This window comes from Bufo gargarizans, chromosome 5, assembly GCF_014858855.1.
Source record: "Bufo gargarizans isolate SCDJY-AF-19 chromosome 5, ASM1485885v1, whole genome shotgun sequence".
NCBI lineage: Eukaryota > Metazoa > Chordata > Amphibia > Anura > Bufonidae > Bufo > Bufo gargarizans.
This window is the reverse complement of record NC_058084.1, coordinates 144,600,903-144,616,310: the sequence shown is the minus strand read 5'-3', so window position 1 is coordinate 144,616,310 and position 15,408 is coordinate 144,600,903. Positions and strand designations below refer to the sequence as shown.

Genomic DNA, 15,408 nt, shown 5'->3' with positions numbered 1-15,408 from the left:
GACCCCATTTCGGAAAGTAATGATTTTTTTTTTTTTTTTCTTACAAAGTCTCATATTCCACTAACTTGCGACAAAAAATAAAAAATTCTAGGAACTCACCATGCCCCTCACAGAATACCTTGGGGTGTCTTCTTTCCAAAATGGGGTCACTTGTGGGTTAGTTATACATAGTCACACATCTGGTATCGCCGTACTCAGGAGAAGTTGGGGAATGTGTTTTGGGGTGTCATTTTACATATACCCATGCTGGGTGAGAGAAATATCCTGGCAAAAGACAACTTTTCCAATTTTAATATACAAAGTTGGCATTTGATCAAGATGTTTATCTCACCCAGCATGGGTATATGTAAAATGACACCCCAAAACACATTCCCCAGCTTCTCCTGAGTACGGCGATACCAGATGTGTGACACTTTTTTGCAGCCTAGATGCGCAAAGGTGCCCAAATTCCTTTTAGGAGGGCATTTTTAGACATCTGGATCCCAGACTTCTTCTCACGCTTTAGGGCCCCTAAAAAGCCAGGGCAGTATAAATACCCCACATGTGACCCCACTTTGGAAAGAAGACACCCCAAGGTATCCAATGAGGGGCCTGGCAAGTTCATAGAATATTATTTTTTTCGCATAAGTTAGCGGAAATTGATTTTTATTTATTTTTTCTCACAAAGTCTCACTTTCCGCTAACTTAGGACAAAAATTTAAATCTTTCATGGACTCAATATGCCCCTCAGCAAATACCTTGGGGTGTCTTCTTTCCAAAATGGGGTCAGTTGTGGGGTGTTTGTACTGCCCTGGCATTTGAGGGTCTCCGCAATCATTACATGTATGGCCAGCATTAGGAGTTTCTGCTATTCTCCTTAGGCCTCATGCACACGACCGTTGTGTGCATCCGTGGCCGTTGTGCCGTTTTCCGTTTTTTTTCGCGGACCCATTGACTTTCAATGGGTCTGTGGAAAAATCGGAAAATGCACCGTTTTGCAGCCGAGGCCGTGATCCGTGTATCCTGTCCGTCAAAAAAATATGACCTGTCCTATTTTTTTGACGGACAACGGTTCACGGACCCATTCAAGTCAATGGGTCCGTGAAAGAACACGGATGCACACAAGATTGGCATCCGTGTCCGTGATCCGTGGCCGTAGGTTGCTTTCATACAGACGGATCCGAAGATCCGTCTGCATAAAAGCTTTTTCTGATCTAAGTTTTCACTCCGTGAAAACTCATTTCCGACAGTATATTCTAACACAGAAGCGTTCCCATGGTGATGGGGACGCTTCTAGTTAGAATACACTGCAAACTTGGTACAAGACTGCCCCCTGCTGCCTGGCAGCACCCGATCTCTTACAGGGGGATATGATAGCACAATTAACCCCTTCAGGTGCGGCATCATATCCCCCTGTAAGAGATCAGGGCTGCCAGGCAGCAGGGGGCAGACCCCCCCCCCCCAGTTTGAATATCGTTGGTGGCACAGTGTGCCCCCACCATCGCCCCCCCTCCCTCCCTCTATTGTATTAAATCGTTGGTGGCACAGTGTGCCAACCACCATCGGCCCCCCTCCCTCTATTGTATTAAATCGTTGGTGGCACAGTGTGCCAACCACCATCGCCCCCCCCCCCCCTCTATAGCAGTAACATTGGTGGCAGTGTGCGGTCTCAACAGTAGAAGATTCATACTTACCTGCTTCTTGCTGCTGCGATGTCTGTGTCCGGCCGGGAGCTCCTCCTACTGGTAAGTGACAGTTCTTTAGCAATGCGCCGCACAGACCTTTCACTTACCAGTAGGAGGAGCTCCCGGCCGGACACAGACGTCGCAGCAGCAAGAAGCAGGTAAGTATGAATCTTCTACTGTTGAGACCGCGCACTGCCACCAATGTTACTGCTATAGAGGGAGGGAGGGGGGGGGGGGCGATGGTGGTTGGCACACTGTGCCACCAACGATTTAATACAATAGAGGGAGGGAGGGGGGCCGATGGTGGTTGGCACACTGTGCCACCAACGATTTAATACAATAGAGGGAGGGAGGGGGGCCGATGGTGGTTGGCACACTGTGCCACCAACGATTTAATACAATAGAGGGAGGGAGGGGGGGGCACACTGTGCCACCAACGATATTCAAACTGGGGAGGGGGGGGCTGCCCCCTGCTGCCTGGCAGCCCTTATCTCTTACAGGGGAATATGATAGTACAATTAACCCCTTTAGGTGCCGCACTTAAAGGGGTTAATTGTGCTATCATATCCCCCAGTAAGAGATCGGGTGCTGCCAGGCAGCAGGGGGCAGTCTTGTACAAAGTTTGTAGTGTATTCTAACCTGAAGCGTCCCCATCACCATGGGAACGCCTCTGTGTTAGAATATACTGTCGGATTTGAGGTTCACGAAGTAGCTCATATCCGACAGTATATTCTAACATAGAGGCGTTCCCATGGTGATGGGGACGCTTCAAGTTAAAATATACCATCGGATTGGAGAAAACTCCAATCCGATGGTATAAAAGAACTCCAGACTTTACATTGAAAGTCAATGGGGACGGATCCGTTTGAAATGGCACCATATTGTGTCAACATCAAACGGATCCGTCCCCATTGACTTGCATTGTAATTCAGGACGGATCCGTTTGGCTCCGCACGGCCAGGCGGACACCAAAACGACTTTTTTTTCATGTCCGTGGATCCTCCAAAAATCAAGGAAGACCCACGGACGAAAAAAACGGTCACGGATCACGGACCCACGGACCCCGTTTTTGCGGGCCGTGAAAAAAAACTGTCGTGTGCATGAGGCCTTATATTGAGCATACAGATAATGAGATTTTTTTTTTCTGTTCAGCCTCTGGGCTGAAAGAAAAAAATGAACGGCCCAGATTTCTTCATTCGCATCGATCAATGTGGATGAAAAAATCTCTGCCAGGCTGAAAGAAAAAAATGAACGGCCCAGATTTCTTCATTCGCATCGATCAATGTGGATGAAAAAATCTCTGCCAAAAAAAAAAAATGGAGGGGAAAGGCGTCTGCCAGGACATAGGAGCTCCGCCCTACATCCATACCCACTTAGCTCGTATGCCCTGGCAAACAAGATTTCTCCATTCACATCAATCGATGTGGATGAATAAATCATTGCCGGGATTTTTTTTTATTTTTTATATATATATACAAAGTGTTTGCCAAAGCATAGGAACGCCGCCTCCTCCTCAGCTCGTATGCATCGGCAAACGTATCTGTTACTGCAGAGTAGAAATCTCGTCTTGCAGCGCCGCATACACTGACTTGCGTGTAATCTGACAGCAGCGCAATGCTTCTGTCAGAATGCACATCAGTGCTGCAGCTAATCGATCGGTTGGTCCACCTGGAAGGTAAAAAAACAAAAAAAAAACAGGCCGCAACGCAATAATTTTATTAACTTTGCAACAGAACATATAAACTTTAACTTTTTTAACTGAACAACTTTTTTGCTTACTGGTGTTTTTTTTTTTTTTTTTTGTTTTTTTTTACCTTTGTAGAACAAACCTCTCCTTCCCCATGGGTCAATGTGCAAAGCGCAAATCGCCCAAAGATGTGGCGAAGTGCGTTATGCACTTTGTCCCATGTGAAAGGAGACGTTTGCAGCAGCTGTGTGAGTGAATGGGCCCTAATAGCCCTGTGTGCCTGTCCTGGTGAGATGATCCCTATGCTAATAGTGTACCTGTGAGTGGTACTTCCGGAAACACTCTCCAAAGCATAGGGCAGGGTGGTCAGGACAGTCAGGACAGAAATAGCGGGTGTCACGCCTTATTCCACTCCTGCTACAGACACGACATCTTTTTCGGGGTGACGGTTGGGTTGAGGTACCAGGAACGACATTGGGGAAATGTCGCTCGTGTAGACGGCTAACTACACTGGTGGATGGGGCCACGGAACCTCCTGGATACAGGAGGTTCTCGATGATCTCTTCCTGAAATTTGAGGAAGGATCCAGTTCTCCCAGCCTTACTGTAGAGAACAAAACTATTATACAGAGCCAATTGAATTAAATATACAGACACCTTCTTATACCAGCGTCTGGTTCTGCGGGAAACTAAATACGGAGACAACATCTGGTCATTGAAGTCCACCCCTCCCATGTGAAGGTTATAGTCGTGGACTGAGAGGGGCTTTTCAATGACACGGGTTGCTCGCTCAATTTGTATTGTCGTGTCTGCGTGAATGGAGGAGAGCATGTAAACGTCACGCTTGTCTCTCCATTTCACCGCGAGCAGTTCTTCGTTGCACAGTGCGGCCCTCTGCCCCCTTGCAAGACGGGTGGTAACGAGCCGTTGGGGGAAGCCCGCGCGACTAGTTCGGTACCACAGGCGCCAATCCGTTCTAGAAACAAATGCCTAAAGAGGGCCACACTTGTGTAAAAATTGTCCACATAAAGATGGTACCCCTTGCCGAATAAGGGTGACACCAAGTCCCAAACTGTCTTCCCACTGCTCCCCAGGTAGTCAGGGCAACCGACCGGCTCCAGGGTCTGATCTTTTCCCTCATAGATCCGAAATTTGTGGGTATAGCCTGTGGCCCTTTCACAGAGCTTATACAATTTGACCCCATACCGGGCGTGCTTGCTTGGGATGTATTGTTTGAAGCCAAGGCGCCCGGTAAAATGTATCAGGGACTCGTCTACGCAGATGTTTTGCTCTGGGGTATACAAATCTGCAAATTTCTGGTTAAAATGGTCTATGAGGGGCCGAATTTTGTGGAGCCGGTCAAAAGCAGGGTGGCCTCTGGGACGGGAGGTGCTGTTATCACTAAAGTGCAGGAAACGCAGGATGGCCTCAAAACGTGCCCTGGACATAGCAGCAGAGAACATGGGCATGTGATGAATTGGGTTCGTGGACCAATATGACCGCAATTCATGCTTTTTTGTCAGGCCCATGTTGAGGAGGAGGCCCAGAAAAGTTTTAATTTCGGAAACTTGGACTGGTTTCCACCGGAAAGGCTGGGCATAAAAGCTTCCCGGGTTAGCGGTGATAAATTGTGTGGCATATCTGTTTGTTTCGGCCACAACTATGTCTAAGAGCTCCGCAGTCAAGAACAGCTCAAAAAATCCCAGGGCCGAACCGATCTGAGCTGTCTCAACCCGAACTCCAGACTGGGCAGTGAAAGGGAAAACTACAGGTGCGGCTGAAGTTGGGGACTGCCAATCAGGGTTTGCCAGCACCTCTGGGATTCTAGGGGCTCTACGGGCACGTCTTTGCGGTGGCTGCGACGGGGTCACTACTGCACGTGCCACCGTACCAGCTTCAACTGCCCTTCTGGTGCTCGCTACTTCACCAGGTTGTACGGCAGTGCTGGTACTAGGTCCAGGGAGGGCTGGGCTGCTGGTGTATGCCTCACCACGTAATCCGACAGCACCAGCCCCACTCTGCTGCTCTTGAAGCGGATCCTGCGCAACCTGTGGTCTAGCGACACGGGGCCGGGTACGCCTGGTGGTATCAGGGACCTCAGCCTCCTCGTCCGAACTTTGGGTCAGAGAGCCACTGCTTTCTACAGGTTCGTATTCTGACCCGCTGGATTCATCAGATGAGGGTTCCCACTCCTCATCCGACTGGGTCAGAAGCCTGTAGGCCTCTTCAGAGGAATACCCCCTTTTTGACATTTTGGGCAACTAAATTTAGGGGTATTCCCTGAGACTACCCAAGAAAAAAAAAGCAAGCCTGTCTTACAAAGGGGAGGTTAGCGAAGTACCGGAGGCTGCTGCGGTTGATAAAAAATATCAAAACTGATTTTTTTATCGCCGCAGTGCGTGTAAAGTGATTGTGCAGTGATCAAAAAAAAAAATTTTTTTGTCACTGCGGTGGGGCGGGCGTGGGTGAACGCACGTGTGGGCGACCGATCAGGCCTGATCGGGCAAACACTGCGTTTTGGGTGGAGGGCGAACTTAAGTGACACTAATACAATTATAGATCTGACCGTGATCAGTTTTGATCACTTCCAGATACTATAAAAGTACAAATGCTGATTAGCGATACGCTAATCAGCGAATAACGGACTACGGTGCGGTGGGCTGGGCGCTAGCTGATCGCTAACTACCTAACCAAGGGGCCTAAACTATACCTAAAACCTAACGGTCAATACCAGTGAAAAAAAAAAGTGACAGTTTACACTGATCACTTTTTTCCTTTCACTAGTGATTGACAAAGGGGTGATCAAAGGGTTAATTGGGGTTCAGGGGGGTGATCTGGGGCTAAAGTGTGCTGTTTGGTGTACTCACTGTGTAGCCTGCTCCTCTGCTGGATCCAACCGACGAAAAGAACCAGCAGAGGAGCAGGCAGCCATATAACAGATCATATTTACAAATATGATCTGTTATCTGGCTCTGTGATTGTTTTTTTTGAAAATCATCAGCTTGCCAGCCGCGATCATTGGCTGGCAAGCTGATGACGAAATGGTCCCTGACGAAATGCCGGCCCGAACTGGGCATGCGCGGGCCGCATAGCGCGTCATCTCGCGTCTCGCGAGATGACGCGTATATGCGTCGTTGTGCGCAGCGCTGCCGCCTCCGGACCGCACATCTGCGTTAAGCGGTCCGGAGGCGGTTAAAGGGAACCTGTCAGCTGGATTTTGTGTATAGAGCTGAGGACATGGGCTGCTAGATCACCGCTAGCACATCCGCAATATCCAATCCCCATAGCTCTGTGTGCTTTTATTGAAAAAAAAAAAAGATTTTATATATATGTAAATGAGGCAAGTAAGAAGCCCAAGGAGCTGTTACTAACGTTTCCGGAGCCCAGCCACGCCCACTGTGAAGGAGCCCAGCACTGGTCGCAATCCTCTGAATCTCCTCCTTGCTCCCGGACATCACAAAGCTAGAGTGCCGTAATCTCGCAATGTGTAAGCTAGCGCATGCGCAGTGTCGGCATAGTGTTCCTTCCCTGTGCTGGCATCAGCCTCAGGGAATGAACTGCACATGCGCTAGCTCGTGCATCGCGAGATTACGGCGGTCTAGATTTGTGACGTCAGGGAGCAAGGAGGAGATTCGGAGGATGCAGGGCGGTGATGGGCTCCTTCACAGTGGTCGTGGCTGGGCTCAGAGTCAGAGAACGCTGGGCTCATCTCTCAAGCATGGAGTAGACTCATCTAAGGTTCATTTACATATATATAAAATCATTTTTTTGACACAATAAAAGCCCACAGAGCTATGGGGACTGGATATTGCGGATGTACTAGCGGCGATCTAGCAGCCCATGTCCTCAGCTCTATACCCAAAATCCAAGTGACAGGTTCCCTTTAAAAAAACTTACATATGGATTTATTGATGTACTTTTAGCCTCAGTTACTTTTTCAGTTAGGTCATATTTTCCCTTTATGAGACTATGATCCCCCAACGTATCCCTAGCCACTGGATACAGAATAAGTTTCTGATTGGTGGGGAGGTCTGACCGCTGGACCATCATCAATCACATAAACGGGGGTTACATGTCCTCTGAATTTAGAGGTGACCAAACATGCACACTGCCATTCCATTCACTCCCTATGGGACTGCTGGAAATAGCTGACTATAGCTCTCACAAGAATAAACGTTGGGGGCATTCATTGCAGGTACGGTAAAGTCGGGAAATCAGTCCCTTCATTTTCTCCCTTCTGTTTAAATAATTTTCATGTAGTGATTTTAAATGCATGTTGGTAAAAGGGGTATTTCGCCTTTTTATGTTGATGACTTATCCTCCAGACAGTTCATCGATATCAGATCTGTGGGTGTCTAACACCTGCACCCCCACAATCACTTTTTACAGGCAGCCACTGGTGAGGGAAACATAACAATGGAAGAAGCCAGAAGTAGAATACTCTATCCATTGTGTAGTGGCCATGTCACAAGGAAATGAGCTGTAGTACGCTGACACCTGAGCTGCCTGAGCCACAAGATTTTACATACAAAATTTCATGGTGTATAAGGATTATGTTGATTAGGAATACATTAAGGCTATGTTCACATCTGCATCATCATTTCCATTTCACCATACAATATGACACGCTGCACAGTTTTTTACAGTATTTTTAAAAATCTGCAACAAAGGCTCCTAATGTAGATGTGAACACAACCTGAATTTAAAGACTATGTATTACTATGTTGCTGTAACTACTTCTTTATAAAAAAAAAACATATTGGAACTTTATTAGTATTTTGGCATGCAGCGGTACCATTTTTTAAGCACTCAGCATAGCAAGATACATGCATGGACCTTGTATGACAAGACACAGAGTCTGTGCTACCACATTGTATCTATATGAGACTTTATTCCTCTCTAAATAGAAAACTCAGATTAAGAAAAAAATGGTTACAGTATAGACGCATGACAGGCCATGGCTCTATATATTAGATCTGTGCTGAGGTTTACCCGTCCTGAATAACATACTTCCTTATTTCCTGGGGCTGTCCGACAATTATCCCTGAATATAAATTGGTAAATATGCAATGTCATAGCTAACCTGGATTGAAAGCCTAACAAAATTAGGATTAAGTTTGGGAATCTATAGTGAAGTATGACTGTTGAGCGGCATCTGTTGGAGGTATCTGTAGGACATATAATTTATATTTTTTTGAATAATCACATTGATGAAGTCTGTTTTCCCGAATCACTACAGATTTTCCAAAGGAATGGGCTCTATAAAGTCCAGTAAAACCCACTTAGCTATTGCACATAGATTTCAAAGTTTTCACAACATTGCAGCAATAATGATATTGATATTAATGGTCTTTTAGTAAGTAACGTAAAAAATTTGGTAATAGAAATCAGTGATGACCTGGGATTACAGACTTTTCATCAATAGGATTTTCTTATACAATGCTTTCGAAAAGACTTGACTCTTTTCAATTTTTTCACATTTTATGTTATGGCCTTGTGCTAAAATAAAAAAAAAAAACACATCGAGTTTCCCCCATCATTCTGCATAATACCCCATAATGACAAAGTGAAAACAGAATTTTAGAAATGTTTGCACACTTATTTAAAAGGAAAAGCTAAAATATTGCATGAACATAAGTATTTAGAACCTTTGCTATGACACTAGAAATTTCTTTCTGGGCCTTCCATTTTTGGATCATCTTTGAGATGTTTCTATACGTTGATTGTAGTTCACCTGTGTTAAATTCCGTTGACTGGACATGATTTGGAAACACACACCTATTTATATGTAAGGTCTCTGCTGACAATGCAAATCAGTGCAGAAACCAAGCCAAAAGGAGGAAGAACTCAGACTGTGATAAAACAGATTCTCTGGACTGATGAAACCTCAATTCTAAGTGTCATGTCTAGCACTGCTCATCACCTGCTAATATCATCCCTACAGTGAAGCATGGTGGTGGCTTCATTATGCTATTGAGGTGTTCATCATGCTATTGGGTTGTTTATCAATGTCTGGGGAAGGGAGACTGGTCAGAGTTGAGGGAAAGCTTAAAGTAGAGATTTTCTTAATGAAAACCTGATCCAGAGTGCTTTGGACTTCAGATTGTGCCAAAGGTCCACCTTCCAACAAGAAAATAACCCTAAGCACACAGCCAAGTAGTAGCAGTAGTGGCTTAGCGACATCTCTGTGAATATTCTTGAGTAGCCTAGCCTGTGCCCTGACTTGATTGAACCCAATTGAACATCTCTGGAGAGACCTGAAAACGGGCTGCCTCTGACGGTCCCCATCCAACCTGAGAGATCTTAAGATGATCTGCAGAGAATAATAGCAGGAAATCCCCAAATCAAGATGTGCAAACCTTGTGGCATGTCACTTAAAAAAACTAGAGGCTGAAATCACTTCAACTTCACTTCCTGAATGCACGATTTTATGTTTTCTTTTTCAATAAATTAGCAAAGACTTTTAACATTCTGTTTTAATGTTGTCATTTTGGGATAATGAGTGCAGAATGATGAGGAAAAACTTGATTTTTATTTTATTTTAGTATAAGGCCACAACATAACAAAATGTGAAAAAAGTGAAGACTTTTTGAATGCACTGTAAGTTTCCATGACATTCGATGATATTCAATGAATTTCTCATTTAAGTCCCTTTTATAATGGCAGCTGTGAGGAATATGAGCAAAATAAGGAAACCAATGACCAAAGTCCATTCTCCCGAAGGGTTAGGTGCCTCTCTGTATATTATGACACAATGCAGCACCTTTCTATTGAACACTGGATTTATGCTTATACATGTGAATTCATTTTCATACAAACCTGCAATAATAATGCATTCCACAATCAAAATAAACAAGTCACGCAAGAATCGCTTTAACACAAGTCTAAAACATACATGCCAGTTGGCAAGGTGCCTGGATATTTCAATTTACAACATATCCCCTGGCAGAAACACTCATGGCCTATGGAAGAGGCACCCACTATTGTGAATGTTAAAAACATATTATGTGAATACTGAAGTAATGACAGATGGTTGACATATGTTACATATGCGTTCAGAGGAAATGTTTAAAAAATACAAAAAAAACAAACATTATGGAATATCTACAAATAGATATAAAATGTAACTGTACAAAAGTAGTGGTTCCTATACAAAAGGACGTACAACAGTTACAGTCAAGATTTCTTCTGAGATGCTGAGTAAAGCATTCATGTCACAATATAAAGAGTTTCTAAATGCATCAATGTGACCCATGAAAGGGTTCAATGTCTGTCCAGCAGTAAAAAGGCCAACATTACATCAATGTCAACAATAATACTTGTAGAAGGGACAGTCAGTAAGGACTGAGGATCGGATCTGACAACTCCAGCATTCTGGTAGTGTTTTACTTAGTCAACAGAACCAAGGACTCCCAGCCAGACTCCCAAGCTGGTACTTGCCAGGTCTTGAGCTGCAATCTGACGAGACCAGGTACATTCAGCTTAGAATGGCCGTTAAATGTTTTACTTAAAAAAAAAAAAAATGGCATAAATTATATTCCACTAAGAGCAAAAATAAGATGCTCATTCAAGGGCCACATATTTTCTCCACAGATTTAGTGTTCACTTTCCAAAGTACCCATGTCTTCATAGTCTATCATCTCAAGCAATGTGAGTCATAGTACATAGCACCTGTACTGCCCTCAGTCCAATACATTCCAACAGTGTGGCTTGAAGATAAAGGAATTGCTGCACAATCCATGGTTCTCAGCTGTTTTTGGGTTTTAATATCCATTCTGCATTAGGATTTACATGATATACATCCAGCATATAGGTGTCCGGGTCTAAGCAGTGTTCACCTAGAGAAGAAAAGAGTGGTGTAGTCAGTGACAGATGGAATACATTTTGGGTAAAAACAAAGTCAGATTGCAGTGCTCACCCGGCTGTTCAAAATCCAAGGGAGGCGCGGATAGACGTCAGGAACCAAGCGCCAAATGCAAAAAATCAAACAGAAAAAAAATCCAGCTTCCCAAGAAAAGTGATAATCTTTAATACATACGTGCCTTACAAGCCACCATACAATACATACATGTCTACGCGTTTCAGATCACAAAAATGTGGACCCTTACTTATGACTAAGTAATGTCATGAGTAAGGGTCCACATTTTTGTGATCCGAAAAGCGTAGACATGTATGTATTGTATGTCGGCTTGTAAGGCACGTATGTATTAAAGATTATCACATTTCTTGGAAAGCTGGATTTTTCTTCTGTTTGTTTTTTTACATTTTGGGTAAAGATCTGTGAACACTTTATAGACATATTGTATTATGTTACTAATCATATTACTTGTTAGCATAGCTGTAACCTTCTGACTGACCCAGGATTTTAGGATGGAATGTACTATAATGTCATACATCAGTTTTAATAAATAGTGCACTGGAATAAGATCTAACAAATTTATTATATGAGGCTGGGGCCTCTTAATACATTTGTTGCATTTTAAGGCAATCCATACAGGGCGGTTGCAGGGACATTGCTGGCGGGGCCCCTGTCCCCACTGTTTCCCTGCCAGAGCAGAAGTGATGGCATTCTGTTCCTATTCATGTAATCACTGAGACCAAGCACTGGCATCAGCAGTCATCTGGGTAAGAATGGAAAGTGAATGCAGAGGCTCAGTGGTCATATGGCATCCATACACACATAACCATAGGGTTTGGACATCATCACTCCCAGTCCAGTGGTGATTGAAAGTGGTGTAAATGGAACAGCAGGGCTTTAAAAGGTAGCATTATTTTATTTTCGTGTCAATCATTAATTTTATTTATTTAGGTCAGACAGCCCCTTTAACAGATACTGTCAGTAGTGCTAAAGCTGTAGCAGGCTTAAAGGGGTATTCCCATTTTGCTAAATCAACCTGAGCTGCAGTTACAGCAGAACTCACTTCCTGGTTTGAGGCTTCTAAAGCTGGACGGGCTTAGGCAGCTAGAGTGAAGGCTGGCCACGCCTCCTTATGACCTCACACTGAGAGCTGAGTCCTGCGTGCTCGTTCATGTGAATAGTATGAGTCATCAGGCTGACTGGCTCCCGGCAGTGTCTGTGAAGCTCATCTCTCCTGCTGTGGATTGCTATCACTCAGCAAGTAACAGCACAGGGGGAGTCGTGCAGGGACTCATAATCGTCTGAGAGTTTATTAGTTAAAAGAATCGAATGAGTCTCAGACTCATTTGATTCTTTGAGTTAAAGAGGACCTTTCACTAGTTTAAAAACTAAAAACTAACTATATCAGTGGGCAGAGCGGCGACCAGGGGTCCCCCTGCACTTACTAGTATGTCTGGGCGCCGCTCCTTTCGCCCGGTATAGGCTCCGGTGTCTGCAGCTCCCTCTGTTGTACTGGGCAGAGTTTTTGTATTAGGGTTGTCCCTTGCTGCAGCGTTGGCCAATCGTAGCGCACAGCTCATAGCCTGGGAGTCCCACATTACATGTATAATAAGAAATGTTCAGTGGGGGGCAATGATTTAATGTAACCCTATTTAATGAAGTGGGAATACCCCTTTAAACAAAGGTTGTAAACTGAGTCGGGCAATTACAGAGGCATTTATCATTGCTGATTTACAGATGCCCTGAGCTTTGGAAAATTGTTGCTCACTGCCCGTTTTTTGGTTATGATCCAAAAGTCCGGCTATTATTAAACTAGAAAACAGGAAAAAGGGCATCAGATGGAAAAATAAAAGTAACGACCTGGACAAAGCTACAGTGCATCACAGAATGCTTTCTACTGCAGTAGTAAGCTTTATATAGTGGTTGTTTAAGTGCCTAACTGATAACATTTTCTGGGCCATTGTAACTTGTAAACACATTCAATTTATAATGCCAGTGGTGTGGTAAATGTCCTCCTACAGGTGTCGTGGCCTGCTTTGAATCTGATACTTGGTATCTATTATTACTAACCTGAGCTGATGTTTTTAGGTTTCTAATGTGAGAACACATTACTGCAGCATTACAGATAGTCTTGAAACATTCTGGCAATTCTTGAGTAGTTTTATTTCTACCTAAAGTGAAGCTGTAAGGAGATTTCTGCTGCCCTATCTGAGAGCAAGAATGGAGGAAGAGAATCTGAGCTTTGTGATGAACAGGTTTATATGATTTAAAGCAGACAGGACTCCTAATAGAGACAGTGAGAGTCCTAAATTACTCCGCCCACACACAGCGATGGACAGCCTTCTGTGTACACACTGATACAAGACGGGTTGTCATTGATCCTACATGGGTGGAGTAATCAGGACTATCTCTACTCATCCTGTTCCAATCATTTAAATCTACAGTATATCTCCCTCTATCACCTCCAGCTCTTAGATAGGGCAGCAGAAATCAACTGACAAGTCCCTTTTAACCTTGCCTGCTACATTCATACAACCATGGTAGATCATGAATATGGTTCAGTCGAGCAAGCTATGACATCATACATAATGTACAGCTGACAATCATGCTTACCTATGTTTCCGCCAATTTCATATAAACTTTGGTTGAGTGATTTATCAGAAGTGCCACGGCTGAAAAGCAAAACAGAACATTTCAGGCCTTTGATTGGAAACATCTCTATGTAGTTTGCTTTCATTCTAAATATGTAAAACCAGCCTATTGTATGAGATTCTTGGCCCCAGCTGTCATCTCTGCGTTGTATTCTCTGGGGTGTACCACTAATTAGTTCCAGAATTCTAACCAGACATTCTGGTGCAAAACTGTTTGGTTCCCCTCTTATTACTATAATGAATATAGCCCTCAACAAAGATTCTCGATTCATTAAACAAGAAGAGAAAGCCAGATGCCACCAATAATATTTGTATAATGTTTACAGGCAAATAAACAAAATCTGAATATAATCTCTAGTAAACATGTAACTGCACCAGCTGCAATGAGGAGTTAATTCAATTCCATATTGCCTGCTATTAATTGTGCTTGACCTTCTATACAGCAGCGCATAAAAATGTCGCTTATCAATGGCACTTATCTTTGAACAACCAATATTCAGAAGAGACTAAGAGCTTCTGAGCTATTTCAACAATGATATTTTAAGACTACAAACACGTAATATACAGTTGCAAGAAAAAGTATGCAAACCCTTTGGAATAATATGGATTTCTGCACAAATTGGTCATAAAATGTGATCTGAGCTTCATCTAAGTCACAACAATAGACAATCACAGTCTTCTTAAACTAATAACACACAAAGAATAAAATGTTACCATGTTTTTATTGAACACACCATGTAAACATTCACAGTGCAGGTGGAAAAAGTATGTAAACCCTTGGATTTAATAACTGGTTGAACCTCCTTTGGCAGCAATAACTTCAACCAAACGTTTCCTGTAGTTGCAGATCAGACATGTACAACGGTCAGGAGTAATTCTTGACCATTCCTCTTTACAGAACTGTTTCAGTTCAGCAATATTCTTGGGATGTCTGGTGTGAATCGCTTTCTTGAGGTCATGCCACAGCATCTCAATCAGGTTGAGATCAGGACTCTGACTGGACCACTCCAGAGGGCGTATTTTATTCTGTTTAAGCCATTCTGTTGTTGATTTACTTCTATGTTTTGGGTCGTTGTCCTGTTGCAACACCCATCTTCTGTTGAGCTTCAGCTGGTGGACAGATGGCCTTAAGTTCTCCTGCAAAATGTCTTGATAAACTTGGGAATTTATTTTTCCTTCGATGATAGGATGCGTACAGGCCCTGACGCAGCAAAGCAGCCCCAAACCATTATACCCCCACCACCATACTTCACAGTTGGGATGAGGTTTTGATGTTGGTGTGCTGTGCCTCTTTTTCTCCACACATAGTGTTGTGTGTTTCTTCCAAACAACTCAACTTTGGTTTAATCTGTCTACAGAATATTTTGCCAGTACTGCAGTGGAACATCCAGGTGCTCTTGTGCAAACTGTAAACGTGCAGCAATGTTTTTTTTGGACATCAGTGGCTTCCTATGTGGTATCCTCCCATGAAATCCATTCTTGTTTAGTGTTTTACCTATCGTAGATTCACTAACAGGATGTTAGCATATGCCAGAGACTTTTGTAAGTC

The 15,408-nt window shown here is 43.7% G+C and overlaps 1 protein-coding gene across 6 annotated transcripts in view; it reads right to left on the bottom strand.

Moving 5' to 3' along the window:
- Nucleotides 1-7,976: 7,976 nt before the first annotated feature.
- Nucleotides 7,977-15,408, bottom strand: part of ARHGAP28 (Rho GTPase activating protein 28) — a 215,134-nt gene continuing 207,702 nt past the window's right edge. For 3 of the 6 annotated variants that reach the window (XM_044293644.1, XM_044293647.1, XM_044293646.1), the window contains exons 14-15: nucleotides 13,822-13,880; nucleotides 7,977-11,188 (exon numbers count right to left, since the gene is read on the bottom strand). In XM_044293644.1, the coding sequence (XP_044149579.1) occupies nucleotides 11,097-11,188; nucleotides 13,822-13,880 (151 nt within the window). In that variant the 3' untranslated portion in view covers nucleotides 7,977-11,096. The remainder of the gene's footprint in view (nucleotides 11,189-13,821; nucleotides 13,881-15,408) is intronic. The other 3 variants (XM_044293643.1, XM_044293642.1, XM_044293641.1) reach the window with 2 other exon arrangements.